Source organism: Lepisosteus platostomus, chromosome 20 (genome assembly GCF_059453375.1).
Source record: "Lepisosteus platostomus isolate fLepPlt1 chromosome 20, fLepPlt1.hap1, whole genome shotgun sequence".
In the NCBI taxonomy this organism is placed as follows: Eukaryota; Metazoa; Chordata; class Actinopteri; order Semionotiformes; family Lepisosteidae; genus Lepisosteus; species Lepisosteus platostomus.
In genome coordinates, this window is record NC_142630.1 from 7044923 (window position 1) to 7068329 (window position 23407).

Genomic DNA, 23407 nt, shown 5'->3' on the forward strand with positions numbered 1-23407 from the left:
ATTCCATTCAGTCATTTCTTAATAGAATCCAAGGTGTCCACTGCACCAACATGGCTGGGAAGCTTTTTTCCAACTTCAACATCCCGAAGTGCCTCCTGATATCAGTGAAAGCTGAGGACTAAAAGCATGTTCTCTTTACTTTTCATTTGCATCCTCTGATCCATGTCTCGCCGTTGATTGGTCAGACTCTGTGTCACAGACTTTGGGGATTTTCTGTGTCCGAATCAGATCCCTGTGGGAGGAGGGTAGATGGAGGATCGTATATGAACAGTATTCTCCAGAGGGCTGTAGGAAACGGCCTTACTCTCTTTCTCCCCTGATCAGTGACATCTGGACCAGAGGAAGGTGTCTGTAAAATAAATGATTAAAGACCAGGAGGCGGAGACATCTTGAGCTCCTAATCTGTGATCCTGTTAAAACAGCATCCATCCATTTTCTAACACTTTATCGAGCACAGGGTCGCTGAGGAGCTAAAGCCTAACCCAGGAAGCAACAGGTGTAAGGACAGGATGCCTTTTGTATGCTGTTACTCAATGATTCAATTTTATAACCCTTTAAACTATATTTGAGCTATATTACACAAACATGAAATTCACTGGCCAAGACTCCAGTGATTCAAAAAGAACATTTTCAGTAAATGGAAAGCAAGGTAGAGGCAAACAGGGTGAATCGAAAGGAAAGAGTTTAAGTACACCCAATACAATTAATATCACAACGTTTTATTGTGACCTAAAAGATAGATAGGCCGGGCACAATCATTTCATAAAGTTTTTTTTTTCCTCTCGTCTTGCAGATTGGGGCAAGTATAAATCTGGACCGCGGATAAGAATCCTAAATCTGGCAAGCACAACGAGCACACAACTCCTCCTGATATTTTTAACCAGCACCGAAACCGGGGTATCTTGGTAGAGACGGTGCAGATTCACCTCACCCCCCCGAGCTTGAATCATGTGACAAGCGTCGCCTACTCGGTTTTCGCGGCTGGTGCGCCTGCGCGGAGTGGGAGGCGGGGCGCCAGAGAAGCAGAGAGGGTGCTCGGAGTGTGGTGTCTTCGAGCTGGTCGTCTGGCGTAGTCCGAAAAAAGAAAAAAAGGGGGAAAGAGAAGCCCGTCATACACCGAAAACCACGAAAGGCTGATTCGAAACATCTTCGTTTTGTTCTCATTTAGATTTTTTTTCATTTCCTCCACTTTTTTTTAAAATCCTCAGCGGTTCTGCTCGACAGCGTTTTTGTTATCCCAGAGGGTGTCCGATTTCCCCTCCTCTCCAGAGGCATTGCGATGCCCTCTGACTTCATAGCCCTGCTCAGCGCCGATCTCGACCTCAATTCCCCCAAATCCCTCTATTCGAAAGGTAACGGTTCTTTTCCGATTTACGCGGTGAATGCCTTTGAAGTGCTCTGATCTCGGTGCCTGTGCATCGCTTGCTCACCCTGCACGGTGCGTGTGCGTGTGTGTGTGTGTGCAGTCGTGTTTTGTTTTCTTATCCGAGGGGTGGTGTCACAGTTTCTCCGTGCTGCTCATCTCGGTAAAGGCCGCACGCTTAGGTGGCTCCCCCTGACGTGACATCCAAATGTTCAGTTAATTGCATCGTTTCTTGGGCTCAAACTGCAGGCCGGCATTTCTGACGCGCTGGGAAAGACGGAGTCGTGTCAGTCTTTTGGCCCTGTTCCTTACCGAGGGTTCAAATGCCGCTTTGCTTTTTGCAAGTAGTGTATTTTTCTCATCCGCTCTTCTTATGGGAGGTCTGGGTTCAGGACTCTTGAACATTTTGTTTGCCTATTTCCCCTCAAAAATGTGTATATATATTTATCGCCGTGCGCTGTAAATCCCCGTCCTTTTTGAGCAAACAGGCCTGGGAACTTAGGCGGTGAAATTTCGACTTTCTATCGGCCGGAAAGCGTCTGCAGGTGGTAACGCTCATAACGCTGAGGGATGAGAGCGGAGGTTGTAAATGCAGCGTGTGTAGGTCAGTTGTTAGCCGGAGGCAGTGTTGGTATCGGCGCATCGTATGCTGCTCTAAGACAGCTGTGTGTGTCTGTGCGGATTAAATGTTTATATGTCGTCTGCGTGGTCGTGGCGATGTACGCGGCTCAGAAGCTGTACCGTCGGGAGGTACGAAAATAGTTTGAAACCCCGGCGTGTCTGACGGCACACACCTGTGACACTCGGCTCACCCCGCTGTAAGCTGTAAGCCGTAAGGCGAAGTGCGCAAATGGTTCCTCTAGTGAACTAGAAAGCGCCTCTTGCCGATCTTCACTTCTCAAGAGCGGTACCGGTTGACAGTTCTGGTCGTTGAGTTGAATCTGGGCAATTCGGTGCAGTCCGGCGGTGCCTGTGTGATACTAGACACTGTGACCACCTTCATAAAGGCCTTTAAAGGTCCTGAGCACCCTGCTTTTCTTTAAAAATGTGTTTAACATCGATAATTTACCGCAAAAGGGAGTATTGTTAGACACTGAAAAGGTTTGGTTTGCAAATTGTATTATTTACGAATACACCGCTAGGTATTAAGGCATATAATGGGACGTGCTTGTGATATCTTGCTGGAGGTTTGCCCTCTCGTGTTCATGGATGAACTAGGATGGGGTTAGACTTTGCCTGTATCGTGTTCTTCTTATTCCTCCTCTCATATGGTTTGATGTCGTCGTCGTTGCTCGTACGTTTAAGTCACCATTGTTTATGTAGTAAACAGTCTGGGGCTGTTTGTCTCAGTTTAGGTTAGGGCGAACCTTCCTCAGGTTTCCGGAGGACAAATGGAAGCCTGCAGGCGCTGGACAGCCATCTGCTGGTGTGAAGGTCACTCTGTACCTTAGTTAAACCACACCGAATGTGTTCGGTGACGTTCCCAAATTTTTTGACTATTGTAAGACTGTTGCAGTGAGAGTAGTTCTAAAATAGTTAATTTGCTGGAGATTTGAAGTTGTGGCTGGAAAGTTTAACCATGCTCTTCAGGGAGCTGTTCTAGATGGAACATAACTCCCCCTTATGAAAGGTAAAAGATTTCAGTGTTCCCTGTGCCCCCTTTTTCGTGTGTGAGAGATCATGCCAGAGGTGTGTCTGGTTTCACCATGTGACCTGGGCTCAGCGTCGGCACAGCAGGAATGTGGATTCCAGCCAGTGCTGGTGTGTGCCATACCATTTCACCCACCCACTGCAGAGCTAACTTCGCAGCTCTTGTAGCTACAGAAACCGTTTAGGGGGGTTTCCTTTGAAGATCCTTAAAAACTGTATTTGTGAAAGTCATTTTGTACCTTAATGTTGCAAACCTACAAGTCACGTAGTTATCCATCAAACCCTGAGCTCAGTGGTTTCTTGCAACTTAAGTACAGCTGTGAACTAATGGTGGCTACTTACTGTGCCGTTCCCTTGTCTGTTTGCTCGTGGAGATCATAGGTATTGACAGGTGACACAACATGAACATTTAGAATGATTATTGTTTGGTATTGGCACAATGGGTGGGGTGACTAGAAAAATCACTGGAAAAAAAATTCCCCTGCTCCACATAAAGTCCGCACTGTTGTAATTCCTCTCCAGCATATCCAAGATTTTGATTTGTTATACAGAGGTGGAAATACAAATACGGCCTCTTCCATTCTAACAGTAGCAAGGAATGAAAGGGTGCTTTTTTTTGCACAGTTTGCAGCAATCCACACAGGAGAACTGGAAAGTCTTCACTTCCCAAAGCCAGACATGTGCACTGGTGCAGTGGCTAATCAGAGTGGTGTCTGTGTTTCCTCCTGGAGCTCCGGTTTCCTCCTACAGTCCTAAGACATTCTGGTAGGTTAATTGGCTTCTGGGGAAAAACTAGCCCTGGAGTGAGCGTTTCTGTGTCTGTGTCTGAATGTGCCCTGCGATGGGCTGGCGTCCTGTCCAGTGAGCACCCTGCCTTGCTCCTGTTGTTTGCAGGGACAGGCCCCCGCTCCCCCTTGACCCTGAATTTGCAGAAGCATTTAGAAAATGGATGTTTAAAAATAAACTCCAAAAGTGGAGTGATATAGACTGCCAGAAACACACCTGAAGTATTTATTACAAACTGACAGTGTCATAGACTGCTACCTGCAGCAACATTATTGATATAGTTCTACAAGGTGTTAGAATTGGAATCGGCAAAAATCAAAATGTAACTGGGTCTAGCAAACAGATTGTTGGCCTGCTGTCAGTTCTTATGCAGGGGGTGACAAAGGGACTTAGACTTGGGTTATTGTGGCGTGACGGGTTTTGCTGTACAAAATGTGCAAGTCATTTGCAAGAGACATGTGGGTTGGTCTTTCTTTTTGCAGCAAAACATCTGGCTGTGCCATTGAAATATTGAGTCAACAGAATTTGAATGTTAAATATGAATTTGTACACTGAAAATACAAAATAAAGTGCTGGTGGTGAGCTAAAATACAGTTGCAAGAAAATGTTTGTGAACCCTTTGGAATTACTTGGATTTCTGCATTAATTACTCATACAAATGTGGTCTGATCTTCAACTGAGTCACAATAAAAGACAAACAACCTGCTTAAACTAATAACACACAATTAATGCAGAAATCCAGCTGTATAAATGGCTGACCCTGCGCTCTGACCCCAAGCTTCTCTTCCTGTCTGTGTGTCTCATGGAGAGCAAGTTTGGGTATGTGAAAAGACAAATTCCTAATACAAGAAATTGTATATGGCCAATAAAGTGATCTTATTTTATTTAGTTTATTTATTAGTAACTAAATTGCGTAGGCATAGCGTGATTGTGTTGCTGATTTAGTGTGTGTATTGTTACCATAGATCTAATAAGGTTTTATATACCAGCAGTTTAGCTGGTATCTAAAAAAATATTACAGATGTAAACAGTGTTTGTGAGTGAGAAGAATCTTCATGTGTAAGTAATGGTTAGAGTACATAAGTGCCATGTAAAAATATTCTGCAAATTCTCAGTTTTTCGTTTTCTGAGGATTGTACTTCGACACTTTTGACAATAGGACTTTCTATTTAGAGTTTAACACTGTTGATGCTAAATTGAACAAATAAATCTAAAATAATGACTGTTTATAAATAAGCTGTTTTCAAAGAAACCTAGTGCATTTTCATTTACTTAGGGGTTGAATAGTATTGCTACTTTAACCCTGTATCAGTTCCCAGTGCAAAAGATACATTTGAAATGTTACAGCTCCTGTAATGGTCTCTGTGTGTTATCAGTTTCTTCAGCCAGGTTCTCGCAATTTCAAGCTACAAATCATGCAGTTATACAACAGACCCTATCAAATAGTGATACCCTGACGATTGAGCTTTCAAACAAGTCTGGGGAAGTAAGCACAGATCAGCAGAGGATTGTAAGAAAGTTTGGAAAGTACTGGTGATCCCTTTGAGAACAGTGAAATCCATCAATAAGAAATGGAATGTGTATTGTACCACCCTGACACTTCCCAGAGCAGGCTGCCTTTCCAAACCAAGCAGTCTGGCGGGTAGGAATTCGGTTACGGATGCCACTGTGAATCCAGAAGTGATTGCTAGAAACTTTTCAGAGCTTCGGAGCCAGTGTTCATACATTGATAATATCCTAGTCCCTATACAAAGCTGAGAGGCAAGAATAAGCCTTTACTTAAAAAAGCCCAAACAAATCTTGCATGTAGTACGACACAAAATAATATAAATGCTACAGTAGGGATGGCTTAAGGTTTTGTGGTCAGTTCAGATAAAAATTGGACCTTTTTGTCTAAGTGCAAATATCAGATGCGTGCTGAGCAACACGTTGCCCATTTAGAACTGTCCCAGCTGTCAAGCATGGTGTGTTATGTCATGTCATGGGGATGTTTCTCAGCAGGGAGTGTAAAGCTTGTCTGGTTTCTGCAAAGTACAGGCAGACTCTAGAAGCAGACCTGTTTGAGTTTACTAAGAAGCTTTGTTGAAAACCTACATTTCAGCAGGATAGTGAGTTGGAAGTCCAGGTTGACAAGAACAGTGGGGGTGTTTTTTACTTGAATCCGGTAAGAAAGTGTGGCTACATTGAAGAATATAGTCCATTGTCGATCCCTAATGGGGAAAAAAACTAGCAAAAAGAGTGTCCTACTATGACACTATCCCACTGTGCAAAGATGGTAGAGACCCATTCAAAAAGGCTCATAGCAGTATTCTCTGCATAAGGTGCTTTCAACACGTACATGAATACTTAATCAGCAAATTGTAGTTTATGTATTTTCTTTGCAGGTTTTGATGCCATTGATGACACTGTTCATATGACTGTCTTTCACTGTGTAATACCTCTGCATATGTTAAACTATGTTTAATACAGTAAACATATTAAAGTGTAATATGGAATAGATATTATGGCAGAAGATAGAAAACAAACCTTAAATTCCTACAACTCTCTCATCAGACTCTAATTTACTGCTTTAGTTGGAAGTAATCTTGAAATTAGTGCTGCTTGCATAATTCTGGGAGTGTTCGCTACTGACAGAATAATAATCTAGAGCACAAAATCCCACTGCCTTTTATTCCTAAAAGGTTAGCAGGTATGAGGAAAGCTGTAATTTTAAAGATGTACTATGACCTGGAAGTACAGATACAGCTCGTGTTTCAAAACATTATAGAGTAGGCTTTGTGCTTGACAATCAAAGCACAGGGCAGGAGAAAGTTGAAACAATCTGTGTTAATGATTATGTATTATTTGCCACTGGCAGTGATGGCTCCTGAGAACAGGTATCGGCAGATCTTGTGGCCTCCCAAACAAGTTAGATTGCTCAGTTCATATCCAGCTTTATAAACGGCACACACTTCTCACATTCTTTAAGGTGATCTAATCTTTGTTTATCAAGAACATGTTTGGAAAGAAAGGTGTCTCTGTTTCTTGAACTGCTATAGTTTTTTTCATGGATTCCAATCATTTTTAGATCACTGCATTTTCTTTTTTATACTGGCGTACCTTAATAACAATGCAGACACTAAGAAGGCTTCTAAATGTTTTTTTTTTTGTAGGGTTTGTTATTCAATCTTCACAAGCCATCTCAGCCATTTAAATTGCTTTTATGAAGAGCAGTAAAAAAGCTTGAGCTAGTGTAGCTATTTTTGTTAAAGCTCTGACAGTCATCAGAGGTTAAGTAGCAGGCCATTCATGCGATAGTTTTATTCTCTGTAATTATTCTTTATATTAAATTGTTGCTCTGTCTTCTGACTAGGTTTGCTTAGTCTTCTATATACTGAACATGAAAAGAAGCATCACGTTTTCTAACTTTTCCTGTAGAAAATGGCAGTTTGTAGTAGGTGCACTGGTGGAATGGCATTAAAATATTTACTTAATATTGTTTATTTGACTAAAGGCGTGTATAGTATTTGCATAAATAGTAATAAATGTTGAATAAATAATATGCTGTACAGTAAATTGTGTGTACAAGCATTACGATCACGGATACCTTGTCTTAAAATGTAGTAGAACTAAAGTTAGTGATTTTCTGGGAACCTAGATCAAGCTTTCATTTAGAATGTTTCCTCGTGAACACCACTCGTGTGTTTCTAGGGAATTTCTTGTTCAGTGGTGAGCAAGATGCCTGAAGGAAAGTAATGCAGAAAAAGGCCTGCATGCGGACATTTGACAACATTTGTAAGCTGTAGACGTTAGGCTTAATTGAAAGTATTCGTTGTTTCTGGTAATGTGTAGAAGAAACAGTTTGTAAGCAGTACAAGTGGAAGAAAGGAAGAAAGGAGGCTGCAGTGTGAAGTTCTGTGTTCATGGAATTGTGATGATTGGTACAGTAGAGCATAAATATGTTGTGCTTAGTCTTTATGTAAATGAATTTTACAGTGCTGTCTTTTTTAAATGTAGCTGAGGATGTATTTCGTATGTTATTACTCTCGTCAGGTTGTTGCAGAATCCACACTAATACTATAGGAGTAAAAGCTAATAGCACCTCTGTTAGATGGACATCAGTAACACCACTCGTTTTGAAAATCTGACGTTTCTTATCGGACTACAATGCGACGCCTAAGGGAACAGAAATCTGATGAGTAATAAGGGGTTTCTTATAAACTCTGTCAGTTACCCAGCCGAGGAAACCTATCGGACCTTTTCTCCTGAAGTTATCCTGAAATCATGTAGATCATGTGCGTCACTGCAATCAAACAGAGGTGGAGGCCAGTTAAGTTTGTGTGTGATTTATCTTTTAATTTTCTATAAAAATGTAGAACGCTGTTGTCACTTGGAAGTTGTGGGGTGGAATGTTTAGATAAGTCAAAAAAAAATAGTGCATTTTAATTCTGGACTGAATGGGGCTGTAGGGTTTCTATGGGCGCTGTATGTGGTGTGGGTTTACAGAGCCTCCTCTAGTAGGTTATCACTGCTGTGGATTTAACTTAGAAGGAAGGAGCTTCACAGTTTAGCTATCACGAGTGCCTCTTATGCTCAGTTTTATGTGTACCTCCCTGTAGTGTTCTTTGATTTGTATTCACTGATGATTTTGTATCAAATTCCCTTGTACTGTTCTTTGTTCAAGTTTCTCTTTTTATCCTCTTACAGCAGGGTATTGCTTTGAGCCCAGGAATGTGACCAGTTTCTTTTTTGGCATGATTCCGAAGCAGCAGTATTTGTTTAGTCTCTTGGTGACAGAAATTGTACACAATCGTCTAAATAAAGTCTCATTAGTGTATTGCATACTTTCAGCATTGCATCCCTTTATTTAAATTGTAATTCTAAGCACCTGTATATATGCTAGCATCCCAATTGCCCTTTTCAGCTCTTCCCCATGTCTAGAAAATGAAAAGCTTACAAAGGAATTAAGTCTTTTTCATAGGTAGCATTTCAGGGTCAGTGTTTTCCCTTTAATGTTTTTTGCTGATTGCGTTTCCTTTGCATCTTTTACAGTGTTTGCCGTTACTTGAAAAATTGTCAGCTCAACTCTATTAACCTGTTCTGAGTCAAAAGACCTTGAAGGCCTACTGCCTGCTGTTTGAGAGCGTTTGTGTGAGGAACTTTTATAGACGTCTTCTCTTTTATGTGTAGTCTCTGGCATATATCTAAATATACAGTACCAGATGCTGTAGATGTATCAGTAACTGCTCTTGCGTGTTCAAAGAACTGACAAGTTGGCAAACCCACCAACTCCATGTGTAGTATCTCTTAGGAGCCTGTTGCTGTACAGATTTTCTAGTTTAGTTTTTATTTACATAAAGCTTATTGATTTACAATTAAATTGTTTAGTGTTGTCTTCCTTTTTATGAAGGTGCACCTTTTTAGTCCATGGGTATACCTCTGTCTGAAGACATTGTTTCTTTACAATGAGCAGGAGACCACCAAGCCCTGGAGATTTATTGTGAATTATTCTTGTAGTGGTGACACTTTCCACTTTCTATGCTAATACTCTTTCTTTTACAACTTTATTTCTTCGTCTCTGAACTCTGTTGATTCCCTTCCTTGCTGAACACCTGAGTGAAAAGTTCATTGACTATGTACACAAATTCCCTTTCGGTCTCTCTCTGTTTTCCATTTTTATCTCCGAGACGCTTCATCTTTTGCTGTTGTAATAATGCAAACCTCATTAAGTTTCCATTGCAATACATTTCTCAATCAATTTTCCAAACTCTTTTTTTTTCTGAATCCAATTCAGAGTCGCAAGGAAACAGGAGCCTGTAATGGCAAGCAACGAGTGCAAGGCAGGGTACACCCTGGATGGCATACCAGTCCGTCACAGGGCAGGCTCATACTGTACACACACACACACACTCGCACCAGGGCCAGTTTTGCCAGAAGGTATGTCTTTTGGCCTGTGGGAGGAAACCGGAGCACCCAGAGGAAACCCTTTTGAAAATGGGAAGAACACACAAACTCCACGCAGATATTAACCCCGACCCCCGGCACTGTGAGGCAGCCATGCTCTGTGCTGCCCCCATTGTAACAGTCAAGCCTTTTAGAGTGTGGCCACATTGTTGGAAAACTTTCTAAATAGAAATGGAGGAAGAGTGAGAAATTTGAAGCATTGCTAGGAAGTTTTAAATTGAAGAATTGCGACTTTGCATATCAACATTTAGCCTATAGATAATGAACAGAATTCTCTCTTAATAGTTGGTTTAATGTCATATGAAATCAAAATAGAGGTTAATCTACAGGAATTGATTTAAGTGTCCTTGCTAAAGTCTGAAAATTTCAGTCTTTATAAATAGTGACATAAAATACTATACTAAAAGTCAAATTAGTAAATAAGGTTTAGGAGACCTTTATCTCATTTTCTTTAAATACGGTTTCTTCCTTCAACTGCAGAAAGGCTCAAAACATTAACATGCTTTTGGGCCCTAATATATAGAGTTTTTAATTTGTAAGTAAAATTGCTGTGTTTGCTTTATACATTTGTTTAATTTCTGAAGACGGTCTCAGAAAAGCTCTGCCTGGGTGAAAGTGACAGTTTTTAAACAGCTGTTAGATGTTGGAAGAGATCTGAGGCAAGGGCAGGGATAATGAAGTTTTTTGTTAAAGCCTACAGAGGGTTGCCTGTAGGACCTGTGCAATTGTGTACCTGTCTTCCTGAAGTAAAGCAGTTTGTGACATTGTTGGTTACAGTTTTTTGGTTCTAGTTGTAGGCAGAAGGCAAGCCAGTGATTTGCATGGTCTTGTTTTTTCTTTTCTTGTCTTTTCTGACACCATTTTACTGGCTGTAAGGGTTGAGTATGTGCCCAGAATAAGCTCTTAGATTTCTGTTGAAATTGAGAGTGATGGAAACAGTGACTCAATTGGCGAGATACAGGAATGAATTAGTAAGTATTGCAACTCGCATTGTGATGGGAACAATTTTGCAAGACCAGAAATGTAGCCTAGTTTGCATTGCACTAATCTGCCATTAAGTTAATAGCTTGCTTAGAATTTTCATATGCTAAACAAAACACGGAATGATTTGTTTACTGAATGTGGAATGCACACAGGCGTACTTTATAAATTACAGTGTACTTTGTTGATGTGGGGTTACTTGTTATGCCTTAGGTAAAAGTGAAAAAGTGAAAGTGTTTGAAAAAATATTTCCTTTCATTCTGTGCCTCCTTAGTTATAAATGGCCTGAGTCCTGAAACAACATGCAGATCCATGGTGTGTGGCCTGACAGTGGCTCTTGTGTTGCCACTACTTGTTGCAGTCGTGCTCCTAAATCAACATTTATTTGTTTCATGTTGACGAGGTAAGGTTAATTATTATATTTCAGTGCCACTCTATGCCAGTGCAAATGTTTTCAGGCTGGCTAGTAACTAGTCCAACTGAAAAAGTGTGGCACACAGCATGTGGGTAATAGGCTGTGATCTCACAGTAGACCTAAGGGAGTCTGAGCAACTGTTTGTCCATTCCAGTGAGCGGATGAAAAAGAACAGCAGAGATTTTAATTTTCTTCATCAATTTTTTCTTCACCTACTGGTTATGCATCTCATTTATTTCATCTTCGTCTGCTGAAGTTGCAATGCATTTACTGATGCCATTCACAGAAACATATCTTTCTAGGAATATAGGCTTTATGCTTGTTTTGATAGTGGTTTTCATGTCTACAGCGGCTGTGCAGTTTTTCCAAATTATGTTAAATGGAGCACAGTATAATATTTATATAATGTGTTTCTGTATTTACAGTTACATTTTACAGTGGCTGTGGGGCACTGTTACCCAGAGGCTAGCCTTTTCTTTAAAGTGTGTGAGGCAGTAGGTTTTTGCATAGTGAGCAGCTTTGCTGTTAAAAAGAGGGATATTATGTGTGATAAAGGGGGCTGGGTAGAGAGGAGTATTTGGATTGTAACTTTTACTACGAAGCTGTGAGAACTGTCAAGGGGTATGATGGAAATAACTCCTCTTCAACAAATACTTGCTACATTGCCAAGTTATAATCAGCTGAATACACTGGGATTGGTTTCCACGACTGGTCATGTGATCCTCTCATTTATTTTTGGTACACACTTAACATTATTTTTAAAACTGCTCTAGCTCTTCATGAACATGACACAAATACATTTTCTTGTTGTTGGCCAGCTTATTGGTCTTTCCTCCTAGTGTTTTCCAATTATTCTGTCAGTTTTTAAGGTTTTTGTAAAACATTTTAAGCACATTTTAAAACACATTATACTGCATATTTTTTGTAGCCTGTGTTTGTCAGTTTAAAAAGCGTTCATTACCATTTAACTTTTTTAAGTCATGCAAGAAAGTGTACTTGTTTTGTTCAGATTGTTTAAACAAGAATTAATAGAGTACTAAAGTGAGAATTTGATCATAGCAGTGCCATTTCTTTTATTTGCGGATTGTGACATTTTGCTTAAAAAGAAATAGTTCAATTGCATCATTAACCTGTGCACTGCTTTAAAATGTCATATTCTGAAGCTTGGTTTCTGAGGTAGCTGCTGTAAACTCATGCCTTGATAAGTCTGATTATGGTCAAGGACTATTATCTCATGGGTAGCACAGTGGCGGACTCATTCCTTCATGCCTTGCAGAGTTGGGGCCCTGGGTTCAGTTCCGGATTTGGGGTGCTATCCGTGTGGAGTTTGTTTATTCTCCCCGTGTTCTCGTGGGCTTCCTCCAGCCGCCCAAAGACATGCTGGTAGGTTATTTGGCTTCTGGGAAAATCGGCCCTGAGGGGAGTGTGTATGCATTTGTGTCTGTGTGTTTTGTCATGGACTGGCGTCCTGTTCAGGGTGTGTCCTGCCTTGCACCTGTTGCTGGATGGATGAAATTGAATTTCTGTGAGCAACTGCCGATTGTACCCACTTCCCAGCAGCACCGTTGTGATCATGTGGTATATATGGTATTTGACAGATATCAAACATCAAAGAAATCTATTACTTTAGGGTGGGGTAACATTTGTCAGTTCTTAATGTGCCTGAAAAAAGCTGAGAGTCACCTGTAGGTACTGAAAGGGCTGGACAGTATTCAATGTTATGTGGAAAGCAGGTGCAAGCTCTGGACTGACAAAAACGTTTAGTGTAATGGAGATGGATGTCACGGCCTAGTAAAATATACCCTGTATATTGATATTTTTTCTTTTTTTTTACAATATTTACCTTACTGAAGAGGAAAAAAATAAAGACTTTTTTCTATTTCTTTTGTGATAGGTCATTTCTGATAATTACAAAGTAGTACCTCATGACCAACATAGTCACTGGAACTAGGACAATACTACAACATTTTTCTGATCAATCAACAGGAAAGGTCTTTGTTACATCCCCTGACCTAACAGAGTTAGTGAAATCTTTAAATCTGGTCTGAACTGACTCCTTTCTCATTTGAAACTCACTGAGTTAATGGTTAACACTAACCAAACTGTAGTAAAATTAAGCATTAGAGTCTAGTTGAAAAATTGCTTCTTGCAAAATTTAGAGTATGCGCCTGACCTTTTCTGTATAAATGTGTCAAAGAAAATGCATAAAAACTATTTCGCAACATGTGCTATTATGTGGTCTTTATTTCAATTCCTGGTGAAAGGTTATTGGTATTTCACCTTGCTGAGTCACTAACCCACATTAAGACACATTGTGATGGTTCATTGTGCGTAGTGAAATGCTTTTCAATCTCCTATCACTCATGTCAGCCAGGCTTTTACACATGACGTAGACTCTAGATAGAATTTTGAAGCGTGCAGTGTTTGCCTATTTTAAGCGTGCACTGCTTTATTACTTAAACATGATGTTGAGCATATGCTGTCTTTTAAAACTTTTAAAAGAATAGCTTTTTTGGGTCTGGTACTTCACAGTGTGAAGCACTGAGGGCTTTTCCACAGAAGTGTTGAGGGGCTGTTATACAGATGAAGGAAATCTGTGTGCTGTGGCCCAGTGCCAGAGTAGGTCCCAAGAGAAATGCCATCTGAAATTGCTCACACTTTTAAATATTTAAAGGATAAATCTGAGCTGTCAGTGGGTTATGTTTCTATGCTAGATGTGGTACTGGGCACTGTTACGGGCTCATTTTACACAAGTGCAGCTTTCTGATTAAAAAGCAACCTTAGTAGCAGTCCATCTGGTGAAACCTCTCCTAATTCCTTTACCAGAACAAGAGCTCATTTCCGTTTTAAACGTCCCACTTACAGGAAAAGGGTGAATCTTGATTCAGTGGGCATTGGAGGATCTCTGTTAAAGGGTGAAATTCTGTTTTTTGTGAATAACTATGCTCTCTACCCTGTTTTATCCTCTTCACATACCTTCACAAAGCTGGTTCTGTCTTTCTAAACACCACCTGACTTCTGGGAATTAATGCAGATAATTACTATGTAATTAATATAATATCAGTTACTTTCCCAATGTCAGAGATGTTCAGTTTCATATTTGTTGAGATGCTTAGCTTGCTGTGATCAGACTTAGGTCGGTGTGTTGGGAAGTCAGCTCAATTCTAATTCTGTCTTTGTTCTGTATTGGTGTCAACACTATTTTCTGGTGCACATTAATACCTTTTTATTGACATTTGGTTATCTACCTGCCACATTGCTTGACATGTATGGATGAATACTGTCTGCAAAGGCAGCAAAATCTCTTGGTTACAGTAGTGTAGTAGGAAAATAAGCAGTATGTCAAAAAATTCAAACAGTTCTCTGCTTTGAAAGCTCTCATATCTGAAATGCAAAGTGACAATGACAGTAATTTGGCATAAAGTATGAAAGTAATAGAAGTGGCGTAGCTGTTATCTAATGAAGAAACTGTGAAATTCCGCTAATTATTAGGGCATATTTGTGCTGTTTGGAGTGTCTAACACTAGGATATTGAGAAAAAAACACATCACACCAAGTCTGATGGTTCCAGGATATCATTAGCTTTTAAATTCTTAGTTTAGGGGAGGAAGAATGCTTACTCTAATGAATTTTAGTTAAATTATTTTATCTTCTTTTAATACTCATAGTCAACAACAACTTATGGCCGTATGCCCACAGATTTTTAAGTGTCTGAATCCCTCTCAACAAGAAAGAAGTGCTGCAACACGGGTTGAAGGTGATCACTCAGTACCTGTCATTAAGTATTCTAAGTATTTCAGCGCCACCAGAACTCCTCACTGTTAGAAACAGACAGTCTGGGCTGTCGAGTTCTTTATGTAAGCATCATGAGCACTTGTCCTTTTATTGAGATCACGGTGAAAGGATTCTTTTAAGTATTTTGCATTTCTCCAGTGCTCAGTAGTCGATGTCCTGTGCTCTTTGCACCACTGGATAAGTGTGCATTTCCACGTGTGATGAATGGTTTGTGCACCGCAGCTGGTTTATGGTAGCTGCAGATTTCTTGTCAGATCATTGGATTATTGTACCAGTTCTTTGGCTTGATTTTCCCTTGGAATCTAAAATGGTAGGTGGCACAATTTATTCATTTGTATGGGTGAAGACTTCATCTTGTAAGTGCATATTTAGAGGACTGGTTTGTGGATATACCTTAAATACCACATGTTCACTGAGGTCCTGATTACATCTGGGAACTAATACAGGTTCTCTGATTTTCTTGGCACAAACAGTGTAGTACATTTGTTAGGCAGTCTTTTAAGAAAAGAGGAATATACCGTAAGGGTCTGGAGTAGCAACATAATGAAGCACAGCCAAAGTATCTTCCACTTCCAAAGATGCTGTTGCTTATTAACCAGAATGACAATATTCATCTTGTAAGTTTCAGTACCAGCTCTTCTTAATGCTGGCAGGGGCTAAGGTTTAAAAAATTAAGATTCCAAGCATCTTTTTTATCAGCATTTAAAATTTTCACGTTTCACATGTCACGTTTCACTTTGATTAAGCTAAGTATTTTGGGGATGCGAAGAAATATGAGATGACTTCCAACAAAATAGGTCTGGGTTTTGAAGAAACGTGTTATACATGCAGAGAAAGGTGCCTTGACGTGCAGCACTCTGTGCCTTTTGGATTATAATTGCTCCTTTGTTTAATACTGAACAGGGTTCTGTTCTCAAGGCAACATTGCCAGCTCAGAAACTCAGAAATGCGTTGCTGAAATCAAATCATTAATTGCTTAAACACTTCCTTTAAGATGTGAGTGATGGATTGCATTAAGTAGTGTTCAAAACAGCAGTGGTGGGCTTTGTGCCTTCATTACTTCTGCATGGAACAAATTACACATAATGGGAAGCACATGGTAGCAACACTGGTATGAAGTAAACATCCCCTTTAAATAAACACCCCCGCCCCCCTCATAAATGGGGCTCAAAGTGGGCTTTCCTGCACCCTCTGTTTCAGGTTTAGGTGAATGTTTGCCTACTTAGTGGTTCACTGTTAAAGTGCACCCTCGGTGATCTGTGAGGTAAAGAGGCTTATACTTACTCTGTAGAGCGGTCCACAGAAAATGGTAAGTAAGGATCAAAAGAAACAAATTTGAATCCATTAAGAACTCCCATCTTGAACTACATTTGAATAGCCCCTAGTGAACACTGTAAAAAATTATGCAAAACCAGCATAACAGCTTCAAAGATGACTTTAGAGGCATTTTAACTTGAGTGCATTGAAAATATATTGATATATAGAAATGTTGGTCGATTTGGCTATCACTCTGATCCAGAATACCTTGCATTATTTACCACTTATACAACAGGTCATTCATGAGATGCAGTGTGAGACCCTGAAGAAGACAATAGCAGTGACCATCCTGTAACTTAAAACGCGACTGAGGGTTTATGGAAATGGGTTACTGAAGTGCCTTTTCACTCTTTAAAATGATCTGAATTAATTTCACTTAACTTAATTAATCTTATCAAGAAGTCACCAAGTGAAAAATTAAGTACACTTTATTGGCTGTTATACCAGCGGTAGAACCCTAATATCTTTTATATTAGGTGCTACTTAATGAAATAATGAGATTTGTGTCAGTACTATTCTACTGATAACTGTAAAGGTAAAGTTTGTTTGAATATCATTCGAACATGGTGATATGCTGGTCATTTATCTAATGTTTGGAATCTGCAGAATACTTTTGTATATCACAGCCCTGAAGCTGCCGAGGGTGAATTTTGCTGACATGAACAGAGCAGCAGAAGCATATCCTGAGCTTCAAATACTAACCTAACGTGGCTTTTTATTTTGAAGAGTCCATCTTTAATGCAAGAATAAAAACAATAAAGACAAAAAACTTTGCCTTTGCATTGAACACCTCTAGTATTTTGTCTCGAAACCATAAAAATATTTTTCACATTTCTTTTTTTAATGGGGGAGTAAGATCCATACCGGCCTCTTACTGTATTCCTACATAAATGTCCGGATCAGATCCTTAACAGTTCAGTGCTTTGATTAATCATTGATCTGTGTGGTGAAATGAGTGAAACTTAACATGAAAAGGCAGAAAAAGAACTCAACACGATACCATGATTCCAGACGTTGTGGGTCCTAATAATATGAAAAAACTGACTTAGACAAAGACTTCCTCTTTGTTTCAAAAGGTGAAATGACCTGACATCTGATGTACCAGATAATCAATAGTTATTTTATGCTCATCAGTTATTTTAGAGATCCTCCTAATAGAACAAATCCCACTGGCTTTCAGACTGCTTTGTTGATCCTGCTATGGATCTTCATGGACCTGTATTAAATTCCCTTGGGTGATGTTATTAAACATTTATTGTTCATTAAATTGCAGCGGTGGAAAAGCTCCAATGACCTGCCTGTAGCACTCTATAAATAGGCTTATTTGTTTTCAACAGAAAATGAGATAAAATGAACAAGAATTAAAAGGCCACAATTATCACAGAAAACATGTAATGTTGTGCTTCGAGGTGTGAGGGGTCAGAGTACCAACTAAACGAAAAGCGGGAAATGGGGCTCTGCTATTAAGCTGCAAGAAATTTTAGTGTATTTTTATTTTAATACTGTTGTCTTAGACCTTAAGAAAATAGTTTGTCTTGTTCAGAAAAGTAAGCACTGTGTGTGTGGGAAGGAGCAGTCCAGCAGAATAGAAATATTCAGGCTTTAAAAGCCAGTGATGGGGGAATCATTTGAACAGGCCATTCACTTGTTCAACAACACCACTGAATATGAATCACGTAGACAGTTTCTGAGACTGGAAGTCTGTTTATTTTAAAGACCTTGCCTTTGGTTATGTGTTACATAAGTGTTTTTAATCCCTTCATTCAGCTAATGGGAAAGGTTTCCTTTAAAAGGATTAACATTTTCTCTGTAAACAAAACAGGCTATGTGTATAAGACCATACACATAATTTCAGTGCCACCTTGTCTGCCATGTTTATACAGAAATTCTGTTTGAGATTTGTACAATGAATCTTATAGTGTGTACGGCACTATTTGACTTTACATAGCTGTGCAACATTCAAATGTTCGAGATGCAGAAATACATATTTGTGTGGAGACCAGAGTGTGTTTTTTTAGCATTTCAAATGCTCTTATTCAGGCAGTCTGCTGAGCTGTTCTTCGGAAATTGATGCTGTCTGCCTAGTGGCAGCATTAGTGTGGTTTATGTAACCCAGAAACTTGGAAACAAATTCAAATAATTCTGGCATTTAGAAATCAGGCTATTCTAATAACCTACATTAATTTCATATCCATAATTCTTGGTTAATGAATTAACTCCCTTTTAAGTCCCTCTCCCTGTGACCCATTAGCCTGAGGGGAAGTAGCTGACTATTGTGCAAGTGTTCTGGAATGTTACTCTGTAGCTCCTGCTCTCTCCCCTGCAGCTAATCCAAGGATCATTAATAGAGGAGATCAAGGGAGTTCGTTTCATGTTTCATTCTAAAGCCCATGAACCTTTGTTCCATAACTCACAAAATGAGAAGCTCTAGTGATTGTCTGGAAACATCTTCCCACATTTGTAGTTGGTAATAGTTTTGCAATCTTTTGGTTTGGAAGTGACCCAAATCCAGTTCATGTAATGTGATGGCTTCCAGTTATTTCAGACGTGTGAGTGAGTTTTAAGGTATGAAGGGGCTAGTCTGTTTCTGCATCCAAACTGCTGATCTGAATGGATAGTAACACTGATGCCTGGTGGTGCTTATTCATATGTGTACAGTAACGCAGTTGAGTTTCTCAGTAAAATGAAACTCCACTGCTTTGCAGACATACATACAAACTGATAAAGCTGAAATGAGTGATTCAGAAATGGAATTTATTTTTACAGTGGGATACTGTGTTCCTGAACAATGATTGTTTGGTTCAAACCTTACATTCGAAGCCTGTTTTTGTTTTTAGTTTTTGCTGTAGTTTTTCATTGAATTTTTTAACCACAGATATCCAGTACATTTTCACCGCCTTCAGCTATGCTTTTTTATTTTCGTCAAGGAATATTTCACACACAAATGGATGCATGCAACGTAACTGTGCAACTAATTCAGCTTTTCTTCTCTTGAACTTGAACTTTATTGCCACATGTAACCGGTACTGGTACAATGGAATTCTTACTTACAGAAAGTCTCTCGATTGTTAAACAAGTGTAAAAAACAAAACAAAGTGCAAACGATGCATCAAGACAATATACAAACAAACAGACAATGTGCAAGTAAACATGTAGACAGTTTGAATGTAAACAATACAGACGTGTAAACAATGACTGGAGATGTGCAATAGATAAGAAATTATAAAGAGGTAGATGGTGATGGTGTAGGTGTGGTCCGAGGGGGATGGCTAAATGTGTTTGCCAATCTCACTGCTTGTGGATAGAAGCTATTGAAGAATCTAGTGGTAAGTGTAATATTGTGTATATTTCAAATATATAATTTTGTTTTTTTGTGGTTTGCGGACATGTATTTACTTCTTGTTTTGAACCCATACCTTTGTGTTCCTCCTAATCTACATCATAATTTTTGAAACAGTGGTAACCTGATTTTTCATTTAAGGCATTTCTACAATCATGTCTGCATTAGCCACATAGAGTCCTTAAATGTAATTTTTAAATGCAGGCTACTGAATAATAAAAATAAACTAGAACGAAGTTGTGCATTACAGTCTAGTCTCATTAAAACATTTTTACTGTTTCAGTGGGGTGAGTCGCCTGGCGGTAGTGTTGAATATGGGAGATCATGACTTGTTTTCAGAGTAGTGCTCAGCATACCAAACATGGCTGGAGGGCATTGTGCTCTTGTTTCCCAAAAATAACACACAGCCATCTGGGGAGGAGTATAGCTAACAGTGGAGAAACCTTGGCACAGGGTGGTGCTCAGATCGTTGAGACTTGCAGGAATCTAGGTTAGGGTCTCATTTATCCCTGGTTCTTTTAATCCATATTTAAACTGTCAGAATATTTTCCAGACTGGGGGCCATATAGGACATTGGCCAGTGTAAGTGATGCAACATGAACTGAAGGACAAAACTGGAGATCTAGTAGATGACATGTAATGATAACCATATTGTAAGAAAAACTAAAGATCAGGCCTGGAAAGCCGCAGTTACAGAAGAACTTTTGAGTTGCTAAATATGGGTTGATTTACAGTGTTTCAGTTGATTCAGATAAGATACCAGTGGTGTCGAAACATTAGGCCTGCCAAGCTCTTTTCAGTTTAGTTGGTCGAATGCGCTAGTGCAATGACATGCTTATAGTGCAGTAGCCCATGTGGCAGGTGTTAGTCAGGGACCCGGTGAGGATGCAGTCCATGCCTTGTATGAGCCAGCATTGATGTCACCGGAACAGTTTGCATGCAGAACCCTCCTTGTGGTTCTCTGTTGTTGTCTGGTCACAGTGTTCCTATTTGTTGTTGCAAATATAATATGACAGGGGTGAGAGGGCACTCTAAAGATGGAGAACAAAATTAACAGATTGATATCTTGAGACATGTATATACTCTTCCTCCCCCTTTTTCAAATTTTGGACCAACCTCGGCGAAAGATGCACCGTTTCTGGAAAGAAAATGTTCTACAGCTCAAGAGAAGTGAAGAAATTTAGATTTCTTTGTTGAAGTGAATGGAAAGCCAATGTTTTATGTATGATAGTAGAAATCCAGCCAACAGTGTTTTGCTTTGTTTTGTCACACAGTGTCCTGTTCACCTTTTCCCTTTTGCCATGCTGAGTGTTCAGCCTGTCAGTCCCTCAAGCAGAGTTTACAGGTGATACTGTTGCTTTTCACTAATCCCACAGCCCAAGTACAAATATATTGAAGTCCTGCAGTTTGTCAGTTGATCTACATAAATATGCTTGCACATCTTGTCATTTGCAGAACTGTGATTCAAACATAACAGATTTGCATAATGTATAGTGATCACAGCCGATACTACAAATTAATCAATTTATGGATAATGGTAAAAGATTTTCCATACTCAGAAGTTATCTCAGAAGGATCTGGTAAATGTGTAATAAATATACTTTAAACCCATATAGTGCTTTTCTGGGCACTCCACTCAAAGGGCTTTACAGGTAATGGGGACTCCCCTCCACCACCACCAAAGTGTATCCCCCACCTGGATGATGTGACGGCAGCCATAGTGCACATAGTACGCTCACCGTATACCAGCTCTCAGTGGGGAGGAGAACAGAGTGATGAAGCCAGTTCATAGAGGGGATTATTAGGAGGCCATGATTGGTAAAACCAGTGAGAAGTTAGGCCAGGCGGTAACTGTTAATTTCATTTTAAAGGGTATTTTGTTGTAAAATAAACACTAAAAATGCAGAATACAAATTATATTATTTGTGCCCAGTACATTGGTAATTTGTGCTCTGTAAGATCCACTTAAAGTACGTTTAAATCTAATCTGGCCCCCACTAGCAAATAAGTTTGACACACCAAAAACACTTGTCACTTATAACTCCAGAAAAAAAATATCATCATGTAATTACGGTTTTTGTAGGAGGTCCACTAGCATTTCATGAACAGGTGTGACATAGTACTATTCCTTCTGCTGATCAATATTTGTGATCAACAGGGTTAATCAGCAGGGGTGTGAAGTGGAAGTCCCAGGGTAGTATCATGAGAGCTGCTTTATTTGAGGATACAATGTGCAGGAAAGCGAGAATGATGTCCCAGGGCTTGATCGCTGTAGTTCCAAGCTACCAGGCTGCCACCAATCACTGTAAATGCAGGTCTGTTGCAACGTGACATGCCCTGCCCGTCACACTCCTGTGATGCGTTGATCTTGGCGAGCTGTCACGGCTCGTGGTGTCCCAGATCGTGGCCTGTCATGACGGAGTGTGTTTGGTTTTAACAGCTTATGAGGTTATAAATTACTGGCTGTGGAACATTCCCGCAATCCCGATTGCATCCTAGGGATGGTTAGCAATAGTGTGCTTAGTCCAGCTTCCAAGATAGGTTATGCAACCAGAATGGTAAAAGCTTATTTATTATTTTTCGGTGCTTTTATCTCTTGGTATTCAGCAGACATTCTTCGGGTTATTGAAGAACATTTCATGTGTAGTCTCTCATAAATGTGGTGTGTTAGTGTGTATCCAACAGTGAATTACTCAAGTATAACACGGACATTTATCATTGTCATTTGTCATTTATCAGTCACTGACACCAAACAAAATTCATATCCAAAATCCATTTAATTTCTGTACTAAACATGCGGAAATAATTCATGTAAAGAATAAAGTTACATTTATTTTGATGCTCAGTATACTTTAACCCGATGTCTTTTCTTCTAAAAAGTCAGAAATAGCCTTACGCTTGATTTTTTTTTAGGCTTTTGAGGGTAAAATAAATTTGATTTCTTGTCATTATTTGCAGTGACGTCAGTTTATGACATATAATTGACGTTCCTGATTACACTGTTTTTCCAGATTGTTTTCCTGTCTCTGGCCCGTGGGGTTTCGGTCCAGCTTGAATGGCTCGTGACGCTAAGCCCAGTGCCTTCTCTTTCTCCAGAATCAGTCTATGACCTTCTCCCTAAAGAGCTTCAGCTGCCGTCCTCCACCGAGTGCAACACAGCAGCCATGAGCCAGAAGAGTGGTGGAGAGGCAGGGCCCCCTCCCCCGGCCGCGCTTGCTTCAGGTATGCCCCTCTTTCTCTCTCCGTGTCCTTGCCCTAGGACTCTGGTAGCAGTGAGCAGTGCTGGCAATGGTCCCAGGCCTGTTTACAGGAAGCCCACCTTCTTTAGGCTACCTGCAAGACCTTTCCCCTAGGACATGCATCCTGCAAGCAGAAGACCTAGCAAAGTATTGAAACAAATGGGGGGGGGGGGGGATAAAAGTGGACAGAAAGGGAGATTATTTTGCTTGCCGTCATATCCCAGCAAAGTTCTACATACATTGGTAGACCAGACAGAGCCAGGGCTGACGTCTGTGGAATTAGAAATGGGTTTTACTCATCAGGTTTTAAATCGTTTACTTTTGCTTTTCTGCTAGTTCTGTCAAACAGCTGTTTTCTACGTTGTCTGTGTTTTTATTCCTTATTTCCTCATAGTGAATCCTTCTGGTACAAAAAACTCTGATCATATGAGCACCCTGTTTGTGTTCAGCTACAGTATCTGTGCTTTTGTCTGGCTTGTATTGATAAATTGGCGGGAGGATCTACCCTCAGCAAACCAGTATTGCATTTCTGGTGCACCTTTGAAGTTTCTCTTAGAGGCTTGGCTGAATATGAACAG

At 39.9% G+C, this 23407-nt stretch overlaps 1 protein-coding gene across 3 annotated transcripts in view; it reads left to right on the forward strand.

The window, feature by feature from the left end:
• Positions 1-993: 993 nt before the first annotated feature.
• Positions 994-23407, forward strand: part of nfat5b (nuclear factor of activated T cells 5b) — a 54077-nt gene continuing 31663 nt past the window's right edge. For 2 of the 3 annotated variants that reach the window (XM_088614100.1, XM_088614101.1), the window contains exons 1-2: positions 994-1352; positions 22687-22812. In XM_088614100.1, coding sequence (XP_088470226.1) covers positions 1280-1352; positions 22687-22812 — 199 coding nt within the window. In that variant the 5' untranslated portion in view covers positions 994-1279. Of the gene's footprint in view, positions 1353-12414; positions 12522-22686; positions 22813-23407 lie in introns of all 3 variants that reach the window. The other variant, XM_088614102.1, reaches the window with a different exon arrangement.